At 38.3% G+C, this 23,671-nt stretch overlaps 1 protein-coding gene across 8 annotated transcripts in view; it reads right to left on the bottom strand.

The window, feature by feature from the left end:
* DGKI (diacylglycerol kinase iota) overlaps window positions 1-23,671 on the bottom strand; it is a 464,727-nt gene that overhangs the window by 154,473 nt on the left and 286,583 nt on the right. For 7 of the 8 annotated variants that reach the window (XM_050782372.1, XM_050782373.1, XM_050782371.1 and 4 more), the window contains one exon: window positions 13,933-14,132. In XM_050782372.1, coding sequence (XP_050638329.1) covers window positions 13,933-14,132 — 200 coding nt within the window. Of the gene's footprint in view, window positions 1-7,347; window positions 7,411-13,932; window positions 14,133-23,671 lie in introns of all 8 variants that reach the window. The other variant, XM_050782378.1, reaches the window with a different exon arrangement.

The following is a 23,671-nucleotide window of genomic DNA, read 5'->3' as shown; positions in this document are numbered from 1 at the left end:
ACTTAACATATGTTAGTTGTAGTTCAAAATACACTGGTCTCTCTGCAGAGTTGTTTTGCTGAGTTTAGCTATGACACTAGCTGAGTCACTGCAGTGGGCAAGAAGGAATGCAGTCCGATAGTTCTCTGCTTCAAAAAGCAGGGAAGATCCTATCCTGGTGAATTGGGTCAGCACACAGCATTATTTCTTCCCCACTGAATGCAGCTATACATTGTGGACAGGATTCATAAAGCAGCTATTTGAGAACTTTGAAAAGTAAACGATAGCAGTAGACTGGTGAAGAACATCAGAATTTAAGATACTATCAAAGTGGTAGTAAACTCCCAAACCCCTCTCCCTCCAGTAAGTCCCAGCCTGGACTCCAGGCAACATAAAGTCCAAAAGGGGACACCAGGAGCAGAGAGAAAGAGCTCTAGGAAAATGCTTGTGCTCCAGCTCTAAGAAAAGAAGGGACTCTGAATGCTGAAAGAAATGGAAGAGGATCTCCTTTTCTTTTTTCCCCCCTCCATTTTCTCCCACTACACCACTACTCAGGCCTTTTCACTATTTCTGGCAGCAGCAATGACAAAGCCTTCGGGCACCTAAACTTAGGAGGAAAGTGGGGCTTCCCCTCTAATCACAGGGGCTATGATGCCAAGAGAGTAGCATAAACTATCATTGCTTCTTTTTCTTTCTGTTATCATTGCTTAGTCCTGGACATGAACACAGTTGTAGGCAGTATGCAGCAAAGTAAGGTAACTAAAGCCTTAGCCTTTCTGGCACAAGGACCAAACAAAGGAAGCCCCAAGAAACCAGAAGGAAACAGGGATGACAGCAGAGAGGAAGGAACTCAGAAAACAACTCCATAAAGATGTTCACGAACTCTTGGGGGTTTACCTCTAGGCTGCAAATACATGAATCTAGCCCTAAACACCAGGTCATAGACTTTAGGAACTGAACTACAGGGCAGACCTCCCCCCAGATCCCATACTGGCAACTTAGTCATTCATAAGCCACACAGATAAGAATAGCAATGCAAAGACTTTGGAAATAAAACTAACATTGTAACCACAACCCTTAGAAGATTAGTCAAAACTTGTGGCCTGAACTTGAGTCAACTGCATACTGAAGCAAATAAATAAAAGATTCCACTTTAGAAAAAAATGGGGAAAAAAGAGCAAAATAAACCCAAATCAAGCAAAAGGAAGGAAATAATAAAGGGCAGAAATCAATAAAATTGCAAATTGAAAAACAATCAAGAAAGTTAGTAAAACAAAAGTCAATTCCTCAAAAAAGTCAATAAAATAGATCTCTACCAAGATGGACAAAGAAGAAAAAAGATACAGGTTACTAATATCAGGAATAAAAGAAAACTTGTACTGCAGACCTCACAGACATGAAAGAGAGAAGGAAATACAACAACTCTACATACATTAATCAACAATTTAGATGAAATGGACCAATTCCTCAAACACCTCGAGCCACTATAAGACAACTAAAACTCATTCATGGTGAAATAGATAACCTGAGTAGTCCTACAACTCCTAAAGGGATTGAATTTATTGCTTAAAAAGAGAAAAAATCTTGAGGCCCACTGAGTTTCATTGGTAAATTCTAACAAACATATAAAGAACAAATAATGCCCTAATCTTTTCCAGATATACTGACAAAACACTTCCACAAAAATTCTACAACTAATAATCAATCTAATGGTGAAAGACAGAATGATTTCTCCCTAATATCAGAAGCAAAGCAAGGAGGGAAACTCTCATCACCCTTATTCAACATTGTACTCTAAATCCTAGCCAGGACAACAATGCAAAAGAAAGAAAAGGCATACGGATTAGAAAGAAAGGCATAAAACTATCCTTATTCACAGACATGCTGAACTACAGAGAAAATCCTGAGGATGCTACCAAACTCCTAGAACTAAAAAATGAATTTAGTAAGGCCAATAGGATATAAGGTCAACATATAAAAATCCACACTACTTCAAAAGTTAGCTAGGCATGTTACCCTGTGCCTGCAGTCCCCAGCTACTCAGGAGGCTGAGATGGGAAGACCACTTGAACCCAGGAGGCAGAGGTTGCAGTGAGTTGAAATCGCACCACTTCACTCCAGCCTGGGTGACAGAGTGAGACCCTGTCTCAAAAGAAAAAAAGAAAATCCATAGTATTTCTATATACTAGCAATGAGCAATTGGAAACAAACATTTTAAAAACACACCAAAAAATACCATTTACAATAGCTCCAAAAACATGAACTACGTAGGCACAAATCTAACAAGATATGTACAAAATCTTTATGCAGAAAACTACCAAGCAATGATGGACAAATCAAATAAATTAAGAGACATAAAGAATTTATGAACTGAGAGTCTCAACACAGTAAAGATGTCAACATTCCCCAAGTTGATCTATACACTCAATATAATTCCAGTCATCCAATTTCTAGTAGAATTTTTGGAGACATGGGCAAGCTGATTCTAAAAATGTTTATGGGAAGACAAAGGAACTCAAATAGCCATGACAGTGTTGACAATGAAGAATAAATTTGGAGGAATAATGAAACCAGATTTTAAGAGTTATTATAAAGGCACCATAATAGAAATAATATGGCACTGGCAACGGCATAAACCATAGGTCAATGGCACAGAATAGAGTTTACATTGGATCTGTGTGTCTGTGTGTGTGTACGTGTGTGTGCACAATCAGTTCTCCATTTCTGTGGGTTCTACATCTGCAGATTCAACCAACAACAGATTGAAAATAGTCAGAAAAAAAGATGGTTTTGTCTATACTGAACATGTACAGACTATTTATCTCATCACAATTCCCCAAACAATACAGTATAACAACTATTTACATAGCATTTGTACTGTATTGGATGTTATAAGTAATCTAGAGATGATTTAAAATACATGAAAGTATGTACATAGGTTATATGCAAATACCTGTTTTATATGAGGGACTTGAGCACCTAAGAATCTAAGAAATGGGACTCTGGAAAAAATTCCCTATGGATACTAAGGGATGACTTTTTGTACATCCAATTGATTTTTTGATAAGAGTTGTAAAGGCAATTCAATAGAAAAAGAGAATCTTTTCACAAATGGTGCTGAAAGGATTGAACATCCATATGCGAAAACATTAACCTCAAGCTAAACAGCACATCTTGTAGAAAAAAAACTCAAAACAGATCACATAACTAAATGCAAAACCGAAAACCTATAAAACTTTTGGGAGAAAGCAAAGGAGAAAATATTCACCTGGAATTAGACAAAGAGTACTTTAACATAATACCAATAACACAACTCTATAAAGAAAAAAAAATGATCATCTGGATTCTGTCAAAAGGTTTTACTCTACAAAAGATATCATCAAGAGAATGAAAAGACAGGATATATATTGGGAGAAAATGCCTGCAAAGCACACAAAGGTCTTGGGGGCAGAATACATGATGAACTCTCAAAACTCACAGGAAGAAAACAAACAGCCCAATTAAAAAATGATCAAAAGACTTGGACACATGCATCCCAAATGCTAACAGTACAAGTGCTGACAGGGATGTGGAGCAACTGGAATGGTCATACATTGCTGGTAGAAATGCAAAATGGTGCGACCACTCTGGAAAACGGTTTGTCAGTTTCTTACGAAGGTGAACATACACTTAACCATATGACCCAGCAATCCCATTCCTACATGTTTAACCTAGAGACATGAAGCTTATGTTTACATAAAACCTGTTCATCAATGTTTATAGGAACTCTACTGATAATTGCCCCAAACTGGAAGAATAACCAAGATATCCTTCAATGGGGGAGTGGGTAAACAAGCTAAAACATCCATACAATGAAATACAGCTGGGCAATAAAAAGGAACAAATAATTGATATATGCAACAACTTGGATAAATCTCAAAGGTGTAGTGTTCAGTCAAAGAAGCCAACTACAATGCACCACACATTGTATACTTCCATTTATATGGCATTCCTGAAAACACAAAACTATAATGATTAGTGGTTGCTAGAGGTTGGGAGATGGGAGGGTTTGGCTACAATGGGATACATCATGAGGCAGCTCTTTTGGGGTGACAGACTGATCTATATCCTGACTACGGTGGTGGTTATATGAATATTTATATGTCTTAAACCTTATGGAACTGTACACAAGAAAAGTCAGGTTTACAGTATGTTAACTTTAAATATTAAAAATAAAAGCAAATACAATAAACACTCAATACAAAGTCATTCATATGGAAGAACAACCAGAACCTCTACTTGAATGCTTGTCGCATTGCTTCATAATTCTGTCATAGGCAACACAACTGGGTTTGTTCCTAGTGTGTTCGTTTCTCCTGGGCAGAAACCTTAGTGTCCTCATCTCTGCTTCTCCAATATCCCACAGAGTATCTAGTAACCGAAGTAAACATTCAATAATGTTTGTTGGAAGATGAAAGCAATGAATAAATTAGGTGTAAATGGAACACATTATTTCATTTTGTTGAGGGAAGAGCAGGAGGGAAATAGAACCTAATGAGAGGTAGCTACTAAAGGCTAAGAAAGTTCTAGAAAGACACATTCTGCAGTTTCACACTTTTTTGGCATTAGCTGAATAGGAGTTGGCAGTTACAGCATTTAGCATGACTAGTCATGATTTATGAAATGTAGTGTGTACATGTGTCTTCCAATGAGGACTTTACCTCATCATGAAGCCAATCAATTATAAAGAATGTATTAATTCATTAAGTTGCACTGTACAAGATTTGGGGAGAAATATTCTATTTGCTTTGTTTTGTCCTATTGGATGAGACCACTAAATTCCATTGATTAAAATTCATCAATTCATATGTTGTCATATATGATCAAAACATAAAATTTCATGATTTTTCTTTGAATAAACTGGAAATTTTGCATATACACAGGCATTAGTAGTATGTTGCAATTCCTAATAATTTATGCATTGCATTGTTACCACCATGCACTCCATCCCTGGAGAAAAAGTCTTCTGAAAGCTAGAGAGAAAAAAAGATTACTTCAAGTTTCTCAAGGAAGGAACAATTGCTTCAAGAGCAGCATAAAGAGAGGGTTCACCCAAAGAAAAGATCATCTGTAAAAAAGAGTTGTTCTGAGCAGAGAATGGCCGATGAGATTGCAATCCCCTTCCCTTCCCCCGCAAAAATATATAAAAACTCACTTCATGATACTGGGGCTCTTAACTTCTACAGGACCAAAGCAATGTTACCATGGTTTTCTCAACATTGTTGAAATTAGCAAACACTGGTGTGTGAGTAAATCAAGGTTATCCTCACTGCTATAACATAAAAAGGCAAAATGCATATATTGCGCTTAAACTTTTCTCTACATTCCTTGCTGTATTCCATAACGTTTTATTATCTGATTTTTAAAATAGTATCCTGATTTAATGTTTATCATATAAATGTTTTACCTATGGGTAGGAAATCTATGACATGTAATATTTAATATATATCATATGTAGATATAAAATATTTTCAAATTAACATTCAAGTTTTAAAGTAACCACAACTTAGTGCCTGCTGCACCCTAGAGAAACAAGTATGACCATTTACTTCACTGTACGTAGCACACACACTTGTGGAAAAAGAGATAAACCAGTCCAATTTAAGATATATGACTAAAGTGTAAATACAACCAAAATTTAACCCATGATAGAAACAGGGTGACTATCATATGCGTTTCTGCTGTTAACATTCTCAATTCTTTGGTCACGATCAATGTAGTCACTAAAAATAATGATCACGTGCAGCCACTCCTTAAACTCCAATTTACTGAACTGGCCTTTATAGAACACACAATTTTACTCCAGCCACAACATTCAAATTGGCAATCAAATGTCATTTTCTTATTGATTCTTTGCTCAAGTGTAAGCTCCAGGAAGGTAGTGCTATGTTGTGCTTACCACTAGACACAAAGCATAAACTAGTGTCTGACACAGAGCAAGTGTAAAATAAAGGTTTTTGAATACATATTTTAATGAATAAATAAATTAGTATGCATAAGACGAGGGTTGAAAATAGGATTATATAACTGAACTTTAGGAATTGCTTTGTCATATATACCACCAGATGTTATATACTGTACAATTCTATTTAGACATGTATTCTTTTATTCATTCATTCCACCAAGAAAACCAACCAATCATTGTTTGGCTTCAGAATACTTCATGTTAAAGTCTCTGAACAGGGCTGGGAACACAAAATTCATATTAAGATATTGCCAATCATCTCAAATAGCCTAAGTCTACTGTGTGAAATACACAGACACAGAGTTAAAGTAATTAACACTAAATTAAACCTTGAGAACTGTAACAGATACATGAATGATAAACTCCAGTGAGGATGTAGTTAACTCTGACAGCAAGAATCAAAGAAGAATTATTTGGAAAGGTAATCATTCAAATGGGCCTTGAGAAATACACAGGATCCTGACAGATGAAAGGCAGCAGACTGCAAATTGTTAAGAACATGAACTTTGAAGCCAGACTTCCTGAGTTTGAATCCCACTCTATGATTTATTAACTGTGTGACCTTGGGCAAGTTACTTAAGCTCTCTATCAGATTCCTCATGCATAGAAGGGAGATAATTATACCACATATGGCCAAGGGTTGTTGGGAGAGTAAATTAATTAATATGTAAAGTATCTGTAACAGTCCCTGAAACATAATGAATGCTAGACAAGCATATGTGATATGGAGAAAACCAAGGACAAAGCAGAGTCCAGAGCACAAAATAATTCTGAGCTGAAATGCTAAAAAACATATTTTTTGTTTTCATTAGAAAAAATAATACCCTGGACTACATTAAGCAGAAACTCCTAAATATACATAAAAATGCATTTTGCTAACTCAGTGACAGTTTGGGGTCATTGAACTTTTATTGTAACTATGGATCTTCCAAAATAGAAATACGCACATACACACACTCAAAACTCCATGCATAATCTTAAGGTTTCATCCAGAAATTGAGGGCTGCAGGCACTTCCTCAAGCTTATCTCTGAGCTGTAAGTAATGACATAGTCTAATGGTATTATGCACTTTCCATAAAAGCCAATGCTTAGTATGGAATTCTACACAACCCCAGGCAACCATGAGCCCTAAAGTATCTCATCCAAAAATTGAACTGTTAACTTAGATAGAGGATGGAAGCACATAGAACATAAAAAACTTCACAGCTCCATTTCAAATCAAAGAGGGCAACAGAAAGCAATTCTGGTGAGGTGGCTTCCTTATCTGAGGAACAGACCTGTGAAGGCAAGGGACACAGGTAGTCCAACCCTGAGGAGACGAGGCTGGGGAGAAAATGTAGAAACAGAACGGCACTGTACTCACATGGTGAAGGAGCCGGGGGGAGCAGACACTCGCCGCAGGTCCGCAGTTTGCACCTGGTGAATACTAGAGGCAGCAGGGAATGAGCAGCGAAGACAGAGTCAGCGACAGCGTGGACAGACAAGGAACAAGCCAGGGGAGAGAAAGAGAGACACACAAAATTTAAACAGAAATTAAATGAGCGCATCACCAAACAGCGAAGGAAAGGAAAAGGAAAACCAAGCCAGCCACGGAAATAATCCAAAAAAAGCAGGTGATAGCAACAAAGCCAACAGGACACACGGAAGGCGCTGGTTCTAGGCAAGTCACAGACTGGAGCGGGGCCAGGCTGGGGTCGATGCAGGACAGCAGGTCGGGGGGTGCGGGGAGATGATCATGGCCTCCCTTGCTCAGGCCCATCAGGACACCCAAGGAGAGAAGGCACGCACTTACATATTGAGTGGTAGGCTGGCATGGTAAACTCATCTTTGAAAAGATTCAAAGTCAATTTAACCCTTTCATCACACAGCCATCAGGTTTCCCCAGGCTTTATAGGAACACTCATCAAAAGACAATCATCTTAAAAAGTGTCTGAACCAAAACTTCAACTTCCTTCAGTTGAACAACAAAGGCTTTTAAAAAACTCCAAAGGTAATACCAAGAAAGTCTCATTTTATCACTGTATTGCTGTCATTCTACCCACATTCTGGGGAGAAAAATCAAACCACAGATTTCTCCCTTTTCTCCTTTCTTTTATAATGGAGTCTACAGCAGCTGCTAGAAAAGATAAAATGTAGAATTTAAGAAACTAAACCCAAAATGTTTTGTTGACTTTACATAATTATTCTCTCCACTCTCTTATTTAAAGAGTTTCATTGGAACTACATTAGACCTAGTTCCCTGGATCTCTCTGTTCTGCAGGATACATAACTTTTCATACAAGGTCACCCATGAGTTAACTCCAGTCCAAGCCTCTCTCTGTCTGTGTTATCCTCCAAGTACTATCATTTCCAACCAATATAATACGTCTCAGCAGCCTAGGATGATGGAATTCGATTGCTCAATTCAAAGTTTGCTGACTAGAAATCTGGCCATTGGTTAAAATGACCATCTTTAACAATGAAGCCTTAATTACTAGTGAACTAAGGATAATATTATCCATTTATTAATAGTTCATTGAAGATCTCCTGAAACACCTGGGTAATTTTGTTTCTATTCTCCTTCAATGGCATCTTGCAAATAAAGAACATAATCCAGCTTATCATGTTACTGGCATACGAATATGAACCTAGATACATCTGCTTATTCCTTTTTGTGGGGAAGGTATTTACTGGAGTTCATACTCTGTGTAGATTCCTATGCTATGATAAAATGACATATGCTCCCAAATAAATGAGGAGCTTCTGGACACAGTGGGACCTAGCTTTTTAGTTTGTGTATAGTAATGGCAAATGGGGTTATAAGCCAAGAAATATTTTTTAGGAAACATTAATTTTTCCTTTTTCATAAATGAAGATCTAGTGGCATCATGAGGCCCTATTAGTTAACTATTTCTCATGGAAATTCCTTCTATCCATGTGGGCCATAGCTTGAAATCATTAAATATGTATCTTTCATTTATAAGACAACGTGATCAGAACATATTTGAGATTAGTTTTATATTCACAAAATTTTAGACTTAGAAAGCAATTTCTGAGAAACACAGCAGAGACAGCGTCACAGAATAGATTCAAGTGTGAGTCGCTGATGCAAGATGTGACTGTGTCTCAGGACCTATGACCGACACTGGGGATCCTAAAAGGAAAATCCTAGGGCCTCCCCACAGAGCAGAGAAGGGAGGAGTAAATCCATGATTACACTGTTTTTAGTAAGTAGTGTCATGAAAATAACCAAGAGCACCACTGAAGCACGTAAAGGTACATCTAACAGCTAGAAGTAGACAGAGAAGGCTTATTAGGAAAAGTAGTAATTCAATGGGGTCCTAAGCTGTGAGCGAGGAGTTAGCAGAAGATAAAGAGGTGCAGAGGGCACTGCAAGAAGAGGACCTGAAAGCAAAACCAGGACGATGTAGGAGACAGGCTACTGTTCCAGGAACAGCAATCTTCCCTGGAACAAAGAGCAAAGAGAATGAAGAAGGGAGTGATCGAAAAGGTCTGCAAAGCTAAGGAACACAGGCTTGGGATTCTTAGATCAATCTAACTGGTATATCAGAAGAGACAGATTATGTGAAGGCAGCAAGGGTGGGAACAAGAAAACAGTCAGAAGCATACTTTAGTAATGCTGCTGAGAGGTAGCTCGCATGACCTTTGAACTCTGGCTGCTTTAGCAGTAGAGAGGATAGAGGGGATGAGAGTGAAAGACTTGGGAAATAAATAGGAGATAGAGTTCAAAGAATGTGGTAGCTACCCTGATGGATGTTGATATGGTTTGGACATGTGTCCCATCCAAATCTCATATTGAAATGGAATCCCCGATGTTGTATGTGGGGCCTGGTCAGAGGTGTTTGGGTCATGGGGACAGATCTCTCATAAACACTTGGTGCCCTCCTTGGGGTAGTGAGTGAGTTCTCACTCTGAGTTCATGTGACAATCAGTTGTTTAAATGAGTATGGTGCCTCCCCCCTCTCTTGCTCTCTCTCTCACCATGTGATATGCCAGCTCCCCATTCACCTTTAGCCCTGACTGTAAACTTCCTGAAGCCTCACCAGAAGCCAAGCAGATGCTGGTCCCATACTTGTACAGTCTACAGAACTGTGAGCCAAATAAAACTCTTTTCTTTACAAATTACCCAGCCTTGGCTGGGCATGGTGACTCACGCCTGTAATCCCAGCACTTTGGGAGGCGGAGGCGGGCAGATCACTTGAGCCCAGGACTTCAAGACCAGCCTGAGCAACGTGGAGAAACCCTGTCTCTATCAAAAATACATCTGGGCATGGTGGCGCACACCTGTAGTCCCAGCTCCTTGTGAAGCTGAGGCAGGAGAATCACTTGAACCTGGGAGGCGGAGGTTGCAGTAAGTCGAGAGGGCACCATGGCACTCCAGCCTGGGCAAGAGAGTCAGACTCTGTCTCAATAAATAAACAAATAAATATAAATAAATTATCCAGTCTCGGGTATTTCTTTACAGCAATGCAGAAATGGACTAGCAGGTGTATAGAAGTAGAAGTGACTGAGAGAACCTCAGAGGCCAGGAACAGGACAAATGAGTGGATGGTAGTTTCCTGTGTACAACTGTGAATGGAATAGGCTCACTGGATAGTGGGGAAGAAAAGCCAAGGAAATAAAGTTAATGAGTCCAGTTTCTAGCATGTAGTTTGAGGTTACTATGAGACATTAAGGTAAAAATGTCAACTGAGATATTTGGGTATCAGTCTTCAATTTTTAGAAGAAAATTCTGGGCTGAAGACACAGATCAGAGATATAGTCTCCCAGAGAAAGGGCAGAACCACAAGGATAACTGGCATCTAAGTGGAAAGGGAACTGCTGTTAAGGGAGCCACAGCACTTCCGTCTCAAATATCCAATTAACATGCTGTGTAAAAGGAGCCTAATTTTTAAAGATGAATTAAACAGCCACCTTCTTCTTACTGGGAACACACACACATACACATATGCAAACACACACATACACACACGCGCGCGCAAACACACACAAACACACACGCAAACATACACACAAACACACACATGCAAACACACATACACACACGCAAACACACACATACATACACACATGCAAACACACACATACACACATGCAAACACACATACACACATACACACACACACAGAGGTTTTTAAGCTAAAAATTCTAAAGATATTTTTGACTGGTTCTCCTTGAGTAAAGAAAAAAGACAGGCGAAGAAAGGAAGGCAGGAAATAAAGAAAATGTCTTTCGAATTTCTCTTTCTTCATTGTTTGAAATGGTACACTTCACACAATTGATGGCCAAAGCAGAGAAAGGCTTGAAGGACTCAGAAGGTGGAAGAAAACTTATAGAAAAGTCTTAAAGGAAAGGCTGACCTTGAACTTGAAACTCCACTTGGAAATACAGTGGAAGACCTTAGATTTCAAAACAAGGTTTTCTGGTAAAATCAAAAGAAATATTTAATCACAGAAGGTAAATAAGATTAGAATGAGAGAAATTAAGGTTTAGTAAGCAAATATTACAAGGTGACTAGGGTTTTTTGCTTTCTTTTGAAAATGTGCTATCTGTATTGATTTTCTGAAAATACAGTGTTGAATAATTTTTCACAAGTAGTAATAAAGATTTTTGTTATTTTTAAGTCTTATAAATATTCATTAATAAAATGAAAATTATACTATTATTCCCATTTCTCATAAGTCTTTCAGAGGGCATGGGCTGGCCTGGATGCAGGCACCACTGCCTCTAGTAGAAAGTAAATAACAGTTCTGGGGTTTGTTATTGTTGTTGTTGTTTGGGGTTTTTGTTTTGTTTTGTTTTGTTTTTCCAGACAGAGTCTCGCTCAGTTGCCCAGACTGGAGTGCAGTGGTGCAATCTCAGCTCCATGCACCCTCTGCCTTGTGGTCCTAGAGATTCTGGTGTCTCTGCCTCCTGAGTAGCTGGGATTACTGGCATGTGCCACCACACCTGTTTAATTTTTGTATTTATAGCAGAGAAGGGGTTTTGCCATGTTGACCAGGCTGGTCTTGAACTCCTGGTCTCAAGTGATCCAGCCACCTGACCTCCCAAAGTGCTGGGATTACAGGTGTGAGTCACCGTACCCAGCCAGTAACAGTATTTTTAAGTTGAGGCTGCTTCTTGAACACTTGCATAGCTAAGAGCTACAAGAAGTGCCATCATATATCACGTGTGCCATGAGTACAAAAAGAAAACAATTCTTTTTATGTGCTTCTACAGGTGCAGAAAGCCAAATGAATTCTTAACAATATGGTTGTTGAGCAAATACGAATTCTCAACACAAAGGTAAAAGCTGTTTAAAACTAAACCAGCTGAAAACCATTTCATGTCTGATAAGGTTATTAAATACAGAAGAAGCAGGCCTAAGACTGTGAGCTCTCTGCCTATACATAGTAAAAACTTTTAGCTTCTGCATATCTTCTTAACAAACTATCTAAAAGTGACCCAACAACATAGACTATAGTACAGTTTCAGAGATTTTCTTTCACTTAGTATTTCATAGATTTCTGGCAAACCCATGGTCCACGTAACTCTGACATTTCTAGGGTAAATTTGATGAACCATATACAACTACTGACATTCCACGTTTTCTAAAATATAACCTCAGCAATTCTGTATTTAACCTAACAGAAGGTAAACGCAGGGAGGGCAGGCAGCATGAGGAATGAGTCAGGAGTTTCACTAAATGCAAAATGTAAACAAAGAAAGACATGTAACTAAAAAACACCTCTGGAAAATAATCTAGGAAAAATTCTGGGGGAAGTCTGGATTCTGGGAGAGAAGGAAGGAGAGGACAGAGTAGATTTTTTATCCCAGCTTCAAACTGAGACCCAGATGCCAAAAGCTGGAATACTCTGAGAGCACTATCTAATCCTGCTCATCAACATGTGCCACCACAGAGAGAGAACAGGAAGTGCTGGTAGTGAGTGAGGGCACCTGTGTTGCTGGCTATTCTAGGGACTTCTGCATAAATGCATGGCAAAGCATGCCCTTGCTTTACAGGCACCACAAGGAAGCCAGCCACTCAGTGCAAATAGATAACCATGCATGACAGGCCACAAACGGGAGAAGCACCTTTCAGAGTCCCTCACTGTGACAGAGAATGACACAAGGCTAAGCCCTGAAATGGCCTTAGGCATACAGCATGATATATAGGAAATATTCAAAAGATGCCAAAACTTCCGTTCATTATCCATCCCCTTCTCCAACCCCACAGACACTTAATCACTAGTTGGAGTGAGACACACTATAAAATGAATATGCATTCTAAATATCTAGTCATTATTACCTTACCTCAAGTCAGTTTATTAAAATGCCTAAGAAAGGAAAACTCCAGGAGGGATACCACGTGTTTAAGGGTAGAAAGAGTGGGTCAGGCTACGTCTGGACAATAGGATGCTGCCCAGAAAGCCAATGCTGAGTTGAAGCACCAGAGTATGCAGGACCCCAAAATAGGAATATCAGGAAGGGAACAATTCGCTGGCAGGCAGAAAGAGATGCAATGTGGATAGAGGCCAGCCACTGACCAGCTCTGCCAACCAGCCGCGACTGGAGAAACCAACACTCTCCAAGCGACCTAAGTAAAGAGCAGGCTAACTATGTGCTTCCCTGAAACAAAACAAAAACACATTTACCTGAACACAGTTTACCACCCTAGAATCCCTCTCAATGATTTTCTGAGAGTCTCAATAAATACATTCTCAAGTGGTCAGTGAAGAAGAATCATCTATCTCATTTACAGTAATAACTACTAAAAGAAGGGTGTGGAACTGTACAATAAACAAGGGGAAAAAACTCTATGTTCCCATGAGAGAAACCAAGGAACTGCTGAGTCTCCCGGACTTTTTTCCTCTTCCCAACACAGTGAGGTTCTCAGACCATGCACATGCTCTGCACTCTCCTCTCCAAGGTCTTCGTGTTAAGCAAGGTAGGCCATGAGCAGACTCACTCATTAAGTAAAGGCATGGATGTTCTCCTCTTGCTCTTCTGTACCATGTTGGCCTGATTCCTCAGGGAGATCCGAATCATAGCTGGGGCCAACCTACAGGGCTCCCCATCCACTTGCATGGGGATGGATTTGTAAGTTAGAAGCATGACTTCTCGACACTGGTGTAGCCTCTCTCCATGGCCCCCAACTTGCAAGGCTGCCTATAAAAACAAGAGTCAAAGGGAAGCAAGGAGTTAGTTCTCATTATTTAAGAAAGCTGGAGGCCAGGCGTGGTGGCTCACACCTGTAATCCCAGCACTTTGGGAGGCCGAGGCAGGTGGATCACCTGAGGTCAGGAGTTTGAGAGCAGCCTGGCCAACATGGCGAGACCCCGTCTCTGCTAAAAATACAAAAAAAAATAGCTGGGCATGGTGGCGGGTGCCTGTAGTCCCAGCTACTTAGGAGGCTGAGGCTGGAGAATCACTTAAACCCGGGAGGCGGAGGTTGCAGTGAGCCGAGGTCACGCCACTGCACTCCATCATGGGCAATAGAGCGAGACTCCATCTCAAAAAGAAAAAAGAAAAAGAAAGCTGGAAATCCCAAGTCCATTGTACATAACCAAGGAGTCTGTGATAAACATAGTAAAATTGGTAAAATTAACCACCACCATAGTAGGAAACCTGGATAAACCATTAATACAAATAAACTGAATATTCACAATTATGACAAGCTTTACCATAAATTCCTATTAACTACCACTTTTTGCTCTTACATGTTTCAAATCTAAAGTTAAGCATGTTAGTTTAATACAAAGGTTTTTCTTTGTGTTATATATTCTCATTAAACAACCAATGAAAGCAGAACGAAACCAATATGAAGGAGATAAAGCAGGTAGTTTATTAACCTCTAAATTGTATTTACCTAATACTTAAATATGCAGCACATTGTTGATTACTTTTCATGTTTAGATAGGTGTTTGCTTTTTATCTAAACTTCCTCAAGCTATTTCTAACTTGTATAAGATCAACAAAATGCAAAATAACAACAATTACTTAATTTAAAACATTCTGGAAAGCAAAGCAGCTTTGAGGATCAAAATGAAAGACAGTAAGAACTCAGTTCATCATGGGAACCACAGAATGGAGTTTCAAGATGATATTAAAAGTCTTGTTAAGGAGCAACACATTTATATAACCTCTTCTGACTTAGTAAAAAAAAAATGTATTTAGTATTATTTATCCTTTTAGGAAATAAAAGAAAAATCACACATTTTTGTTGTATAATATACATAGAGCACACAAATTTTATTATACAGCTTAATAAATATTTTATACACACATGTTAACCTCCATCGAGACCAAGTTTTGGAAAAAATGTATAACACCCAAAAAGTTCCCACATGCCCCTTCCTAGTCTATTACACTCTTCCCACCAACTGACTGGTGAGCAAGAAAGCAGAGGAGAATGCTGTGAGAAGTTACTAAAATTCTTTTTGCCTTATTACCTGACGTAAATTTACTCTTTTTATTTTGTAGTCTTGAGTAGGCCTAACGACAGATAAAATGTAAAACCTGCCTGATAAGAAGGCATTCCTCTGAGTTTAACTGGACTGAAAATTGCTTGAATACCTTCCAATCTCTTGGTATTGGAAGTCATACACAGTAGTCTAGACCACTTTTAAGCCATCTTCTCAGCCTCAAAAACAAAATAACAGCAAATATTACAAAGAGGTAGAGTTAATAACTGTCAATGCCACCCCTACTGGCATTTCACAATCAATTCAAGATGATTGCACAGACACAGGAGGAACTACTGTAATTAGCTTTTCAGGGTAGAGACATTTCCATTATTGTCAGCACAGTCACATTAAATTATTTTGGGAACAAATTAGAGTATAAGTAATTTTTTAAAACTTATTAGAAATACATATTTTTTATGTCTCAGATTGGTCTAGGCTTAGCATCTTACAAGATACAGGCCCTAAGAGCCCTAATAGAAAGCCCCAAGACTTTCCAGAATGAATCATTTACTATTAGTAATACTTTGATTTATTAGTGACAACCACTCTCTATTTAACCTAGCACATGTTAGTCTTGTGAGAACCTCAGATATTGCCTTTCTGGTAGCCTGTGACTTGAGAGGAAATAAGACAGTCCCTGACCTAATGCATCCACTGCCATTTATTGCCCCAAGACCATAGCTCTCCTTTGCACTGCAGCTATGTCTTGAGATTTTCCATCTTTTCACACTATACTCTTCCCTGGAATATTCAACCCCTCTCAAAGCGTATCCTCCTCCTTACTGCTCAAGTCCTTATTCTACTTGCTGTCAGATGGAAATAACAGGCAATCATGGGTTGGAGGAGGGGTGAAGCAAGAGCAAATCTTACTCTCCTTTCCTTCCTCACTACCACTATCAGCCCCAGCCTCATTCCTGGAACAAAGGACCCAAAGGAAAAAAATCTGTGACATGGAGATCCAACACAAGAGATCATCAACAACCCTAAAGTCTGCTTGTGTTTTAAAGACTATCAAGGTAAACAAACCTCTGTAAGACTAAACAAAGAAGAATAGAAAACATAAAACTCTTTTCTCTCTCTCTCTTTTTTTTTTTTTTTTTTTTTTTTGACAGTCTCACTCTGTTGCCAGGCTGGAGTGCAGCAGCGCAATCTCAGCTTACTGCAGCCTCCACCTGCCGGGTTCAAGCAATTCCCCCTGACTCAGCCTCCTGAGTAGCTGGGACTACAGGCGCATGCCACCATGCCTGGCTAATTTTTTGTATTGTAGTAAGATGGGGTTTCACCATGTTGGCCAGGATGGTCTCAATCTTCTGACCTCATGATCCTCCTGCCTTGGCCTCCCAAAGTGCTGGGATTACAGGGGTGAGCCACCGTGCCTGGCCAAAATTATTTTCTTTATTAAAAATAAGAAAGGGCCAGGTGCAGTGGCTCACACCTGTATCCCAGGTATCCCAGCACTTTGGGAGACCAAGGTGGGAGGATTGCATGAGGCCAGAAGTTCAAGACCAGCCAGGGCAACATAGTCAGACTCCATCTCTACAAAAAATGTAAAAATCAGCTGAGGATGGTGGTGCATGCCTGTATTCCCAGCTACTTGGGAGGCTCAGGGAGGAGGATCTTCTGAGCCCAGGAGTTCAAGGCCGCAGTGAGCTATGATCATGCCACTGCACTCCATCCTGGCAATAGAGCAAGACCCTGTATCTAAAAAATAAAATTAAATAAATAAAATAAGGAGATAGCTAAAGAGATAATAGAGAGTTTTGAAAATCATGCAAGAATTTTATGAAAACAATAAATCAAAAAACCTAGATAAGAAAGAAATTTCTGGGAAAAATATAACTTGCAAAATTTGGTATAATAAATACAGAAATTAAATAGATTAGGGCTATTTTAAAAATTGAAAGAGTTATCAAAAAATCTTCCTCATTTTACCTTCCTCCCTCACCCTTCCCCAAAAATGTCAAAAAGGCTAGATGTTTTATAAGTCAGTCCTATTCAAATGTTAAGGAAAGACGGTGTCTATTTAGTACAAGTTGCTTTAGAAAATATGATGCTATAGCTTTTAAGGTAACAAAACTAGATAAAAGCAGTACAAGAAAACAAAAAATTTTAGCCTAAATTATATTCATAATCATAAATGCAAAAATCACTTTAAAAAATCTAATTGCCGCCAGTGGTCTCTTTTATAGAAGTTAAAGTTATTATGGTTTATTATTAAGAATCAAGAAATTAAGAACTACTCAACATCAGAAAATACATCATTGTAATTTCAGTACATTAATGGTTTAAACGAGAAAAACCATATTATCATCTCAAAAGATTAAGCAAAAAAAAAATGACGTTCAATGCCTTTTATGATAAAAATGATTTTCACAGAAAACCAGGAGTAGAAAATAGCTTTTGTAACTGATAAAGATCACCTACCAAGATATCTAGAAAAAAATATTATTCACAAAAAAAAAAAAATTAGAAGCATTCCTTTCAAGAAAAAAGTTATCCATTAGCAACAAAAGTTTTCAGCATAATACTGGAAGTACTGACCAACACAATGAGACAAAGAAATACAATTAGAAAAAAAAAAATTAAAGGAAAAAATGTAAACTTACTAATATTTCTACTGATATCATCCCATACATAAAAATTCCAAGAAAATTCACAGGCCAAGTGTTAAAACTCCTAAGAAAGATGGCTGATACACTGTCAACTTAAAAAATCAACAGTATTCTACTACTCTAGCATTAAATAAACAAAAATACAATATAATATAAAATGCCATTTACAATATCAACAAAAACAATACATGCAGACTTTTATGCAGAAAATTTTAAAATTTTATTGAAGGATGTAAGGAAAGACTTAAATAAATGGAGAGGCATGTTATATTCACAGACAGAATAATTCAATACTCCAATAATGTTAATTTTCCAAAATTAACATACCCATTCAATGTAATTCAAATTAAAATAAGAGAAATACTATTTTGAGGAATCTTGTTGTCATGTTAATTTCATGTCAACTTTCTAAGCCACAGTAACCAGATATTTGGTCAAACACTCTAGATGTTTCTATGAAAGTATTTTTTTAATGAGATTAACACTGAACTCAGTAGACTTTGAGTAAAGCAAACATGAGTGGGCCTCATCCAATCTGCTGAAGACTCTAAAAAGAAAAAAGAAGAACCTTCCCAGAACAAGGAGGAATTTGACCATCAGCCTGTCTTTGGACTTGGTCTTCAACATCAACTGCTCCCTGGGTCTCTAGCCTGTCAGCCTACCCTGCAAATTGGTGCAAATTGGGACTTGCCAGCCTCCAATTCACAATTCACATGAGATTAAAATAAATCTCAATCTCTCTCCCTCAGTCACACACTCCCTTTTGTTCTGTTTCTTTGGAGAATTTTGACTAATATACTTGTACAAATGACTCAATAATTAATTTTGAAGGATAAAGATCCACAAATAACTAAGGATAGTTGGAAAGAACAGGGGCAATGGATAGCCAACTGTCCCTATTAGATACCAAGATATATAACACTTAAAGATGCAGTCATTAAAATAGTGAAAGTCAGTGGAAATGAATACAGAGAACAGAACAGACTCAAAGATATGAGTATATGAACTATGGTGATGTGGCATTATAAATTATTGAAGAAATGATGGATAATTTAGCCAATGAGGCTGGGAATATTTCTCACTACATAGAGAAAAATAAAATCAGTATTCTACCTCACATCATACACAAAGGAACAAGAAATAAAAATACAAATATAAATATTAGTGGGCTGAAAGAGAGGAGAGTGTAAATATTTCTTCCCATCTCTTTTTCTCAATCAGTGTCTGGCAATAGCTAATAATTCCTTGAGCTTCCATTTCCTACTGAGAAGCACTCTTTCCAGGCCAACCCAACCCTGTGGCTCCAGCTCAGACAGGCAGTCCTCACAGAGGCTCCAACTCTCCTGGAGCAATTCCCTTCTCCAGAGTTCTAGTTCTGCCATGTGACCCTCCCAGCATGCCCATCAACAGGTCTCTCAGGTGGCCACTTCTCCCAAGTTCCACCTCTGTTTTATAGCCTGAGCTCCCTGATGCTAATAACACCATCTTCTCCCACTGTCCCTCTAGCCCTAGGGACCATTTATGGATTGCTAATTGTTAGGCAGGAATCTAGACCCTACACGGCGGTGTTACCCGGTGTAGCAGGCCCTTTGTTCGAGACTTCCCTTCCTCTTTGAACACACCCACAGACTTGCATACGTCAGAGGTTCCAGCTGGGCAACCACACTCCCCCATGACCTGCAGCTCACCTGCATTCCACAAGTTCGTAAACAGCAGTTTCAGTTGACAGTTTCCAAAGACCCCTTCCTCATGACCCTTACTCGACTCCTGCCCTAGTAGTTTCAAGGCCCCCCAGGCTCTGTTTGTACAACCAGCTTCCCTATCTCTCAGGCTATAAAAAAGCCCCTACCCTCCTCCCTCAGCGCGACTTCCTCGGCCCGCACCTTTGGACCGAGGAACCTCGCCCGCGAGTCCTAATAAAGGCTATTCTCACTGCCATTTGCCTTGTGTCTTCATTCCCGGTTCGGCTCCAGCCTCAGTTTACCTTTACACTAATCTAGGGTTGACCTCTTTTCAATTCTTCTAACATCCCATAACTAGCCTCCTGTACTAAATAGCCTCAACGGATCTATCTCCTATTGAATTTTTTCCTCTTTGATATACTCAGCTCGTCACCAAAATGAGAAATTTACTTACATAATTTGCAGTGGCACCAATATCAGCTAATTCATAGTTTTCGACACATTTTACAAGCTATTTTACTGTCAGGAACCTCTATCATTAAGATTCTTTTCATTTTATCAATAATTAAGATTTCTAGGCACTGGTGTGTTTGTTTTATTTTATTTACTAAATTATTTTTGAGATGGAGGCTCACTCTGCTGCCCAGGCTGGAGTGCAGTGGCACAATCTTGGCTGACTACAGCCTCCACCTCCAAAGTAATTCTCCTGCCTCAGCCTCCTGAGTAGCTGGGACTACAGGTGCATGCCACCATGTGCAGCTAATTTTGTTTTGTAATTTTAGTAGAGACAGGGTTTCGCCATGTTGGCCAGGCTGGTCTCAAACTCCCGACCTCAGGTGATCCACCCGCCTTGGCGTCCCAAAGTGCTGGGATTATAGGTGTGAGCCACTGCACCCAGCCCACTGGTGTGTTTTAAAGTTCCATGGTAAAACATGCTGTACGGAGCCTAAATGCTATTAGTAGTGGTGGTATTAATTATTGTCCACATGAATAAATATTTATAGCAACAATAATTCCATAAATTCAGTTTCCTCATATGGAAAGTAATTACAGTATGCTGCTACAATCACTTTCAGAACTAGCATTTTATGATTCTATGTTGTACCTACAATTCTATAATTTCATGTTCTCAAATTCCACCTCCTCCCATCTAGAGCCCTGTTTCTTTCCTTGACTATATAAGTGATGTAGTATTGTCCAGCCACTCTAAAGTGCTAGAAAGTAAAAAGGAAAGCACTGCATTTGAAAAGCCTCCCTTCTGCAAATTTAAAAAATAGTAGCAATTATTGCATACTTACTGTAAGTCAAAAATTTTTCTAAGAAAATATCTTGTAAAACTCTCAACACTCTCTTTGGGATTACTTATATACATGTGATTTTTTCATTTTTGTTTAATGAAAATAGATTCTAGTCACTACCAAAGTGAGTTCATGAGAAGCAGGAAAAAAAGAAGCCACTTTTGTGGACCTGTCCAGTTTTACAACTGTTAGTGAGATGTAGACTCGTATTCATGATGCGGTTTGGGGAAAAAATCATTTGTATGCTTTAAAGGTAGTTATATAGACAATCATTCCTCTAAAATCTGCAATGTCCTGACAATATAGTGACACAATCAACAAAATATACTGGAGCAATGGAATAAAATAGATTTGTAGAATTCTGGAACAAAAGAAATATACCCTATCCATCTTTTAATAGTGGTCCAGTAGTGTTCGTCCCTTATATAAGACTGATTTTTTATCTTGTGAAGCAGGAAGTGGAGAACTAAGTGGAATGTAATGCTAAGACAGTACATACTAAGTCACAACGAAACACAGTCCAGAGCCACATACGATGTATCATCCACTAGGACAAGACAAGCAAAGAAGCAAGAAAACATCATCTATAATAAAGGGGAAAAAATTATTGCTGGGTGAACTTAAGAGCAAATTGAAAGCTGCAGGAAGAAAGAGGCCAGTGAAGATAAAAATAGACGAATAGAAATTACCAGATCTGAAAAACAGAGACAGAAACATTTTATTTTATTTCTTGACCTGTGAGACAGTAACAAGCAATCTAAAATACATTTAATAAAATCCCAGAAGAAGAGAAAGGGAGAATGGAGCAGAAAATACATGAATAAAAATATTCCTAGTTTGTTGGGGAAAACAAATAAACCTTTAGGTCCAAGGAGAACAGTGAACCTAAAACAGGATAAATGCAAAGAAAACCACTGTGGTGGGCAGAACAGTGCTCACCACTATAACCACCAAAAAAGATGCCCATGTTCTAACTCCCAGGAACCACACAAACCTCCTGGAGCAAAAGGGCCTTTTAGGTGTAAGTAAACTAAGGTTGTTGAGATAGGAGGATTATTCTGGATTGTCTTAGTGGACCCAATGCAGTCTCAATGGTCCTTATAAAGAAAAATTAGGGGCTAGAGAATGAAAGTCAGAGAGGACAATGCAAGAATAGAAACAGATGCTGGAGTGACACAGGACTGTAAGCCAAAGAATGCAGGCAGCCTCCAATACCTGAAAAAGGCAAGGAAACTAATTCTTCCATAGAATCTCCAGAGAGAACACAGGCCTACAAACCCATTTTAGACTTCTGATCTCCACGAATTTAAAATAATAAACGTGTGTTGTCTTAAGCCACTGTTGTAGTCATTTGTTCTCAGCAGCAATAAGAAAGTAATACAGCTACAAAGAGGTTTAAAACTAAAGATAAACTAGTACAATCACCATGGAGAGCAATATGGAGGTTCCTCAAAAAACAACAAATAGAAGTATCATATGATCCAGCAACTGCACTACTGGGCATTTATTGAATAGAAAGGAAACCAGTATACTGAAGAGACATCTGTACCCCCATGTTTATTGCAGCACTGCTCCAATAGCCAAGATATGGAATCTGCCTAGGTGTCCAACAACAAAAAATAAAAAAAATGTAGCATGTATACACAATGGAATATTATTCAGCCATTAAAAAGAATGAAATCCTGTGGCAGCATGGATGAAACTGGAGAACATTATGCTAAATAATATAAGATAGGAACAGCATGTTAACCACCACACATTCTCATTAACTTGTGGAAGCTAGAAAAAGTTGATCTCATATAAGTAAAAAGTAGAACAGAGGATACTAGAGGCTAGAAAGGATAAAGGAAAGGGAGGGATAGGACGAAACTTGTTAAAGGATACAAAATTAAAACAAGACAGAAGAAATAAATGTTAGTGTTCTATACCACTGTAGGATGACTATAGTTGACAGTAACATCTAGTTTCAAAAAACTAGAAGGAGGATGTTAAATGTTCCCAACACAAAGAAATGACAAATGTTTGAGATGATGGATATGCTAATTATCCTGATTGGATCACTGTACATTATATATATTGAAGCATCATTATGTATTCCATGAATATGTACAATTATTACTTGTAAATTAAAAATTTGATTTTTAAAAAACAACAAATAAAGAGAAAGTCTCAAGAACAGGGAAAAAAAGACACACTATATACAAAGGACTAATGATGCAAATGACAGCTGACTTTTCATTATAAAATATGGAGGCCAGAAGAAAACAACTATTTAAAGAGCTAAAGCAAGACAAACAAAAACAAACCTGTCAGTCCAGAATTCAGAATTCTATATCTACAAAAACATAATTCAAAGAATAAGGATAAAATAAAGACATTTTCAGAAAAATAAAATTTAAAAGTATTTGTTGCCAACAGAACTTCACTGTAAGAAATGTTAGAGGAAATCATTGAAATTAAAGCAAAATGATGCCTGATGGAAACTTGGATCAACATGGATCAACAGGAAGGAATGAATAACACTGGAAAGGGAAACAGATGGGTAACAAAGAACTTCGTATTTGTCTTTCATCTCTCAATTTCTTTAAAAGTAACAATTGTTCAAAGCAAATATATTAATGTTGATTTGTGGGGCTCATATGGAATGTA

The sequence above is a fragment of the Macaca thibetana genome, chromosome 3, assembly GCF_024542745.1.
Source record: "Macaca thibetana thibetana isolate TM-01 chromosome 3, ASM2454274v1, whole genome shotgun sequence".
NCBI classification, from domain to species: domain Eukaryota; kingdom Metazoa; phylum Chordata; class Mammalia; order Primates; family Cercopithecidae; genus Macaca; species Macaca thibetana.
Note: the sequence above shows the minus strand (reverse complement) of the source record. Positions and strands in the feature narration are given on the sequence as shown.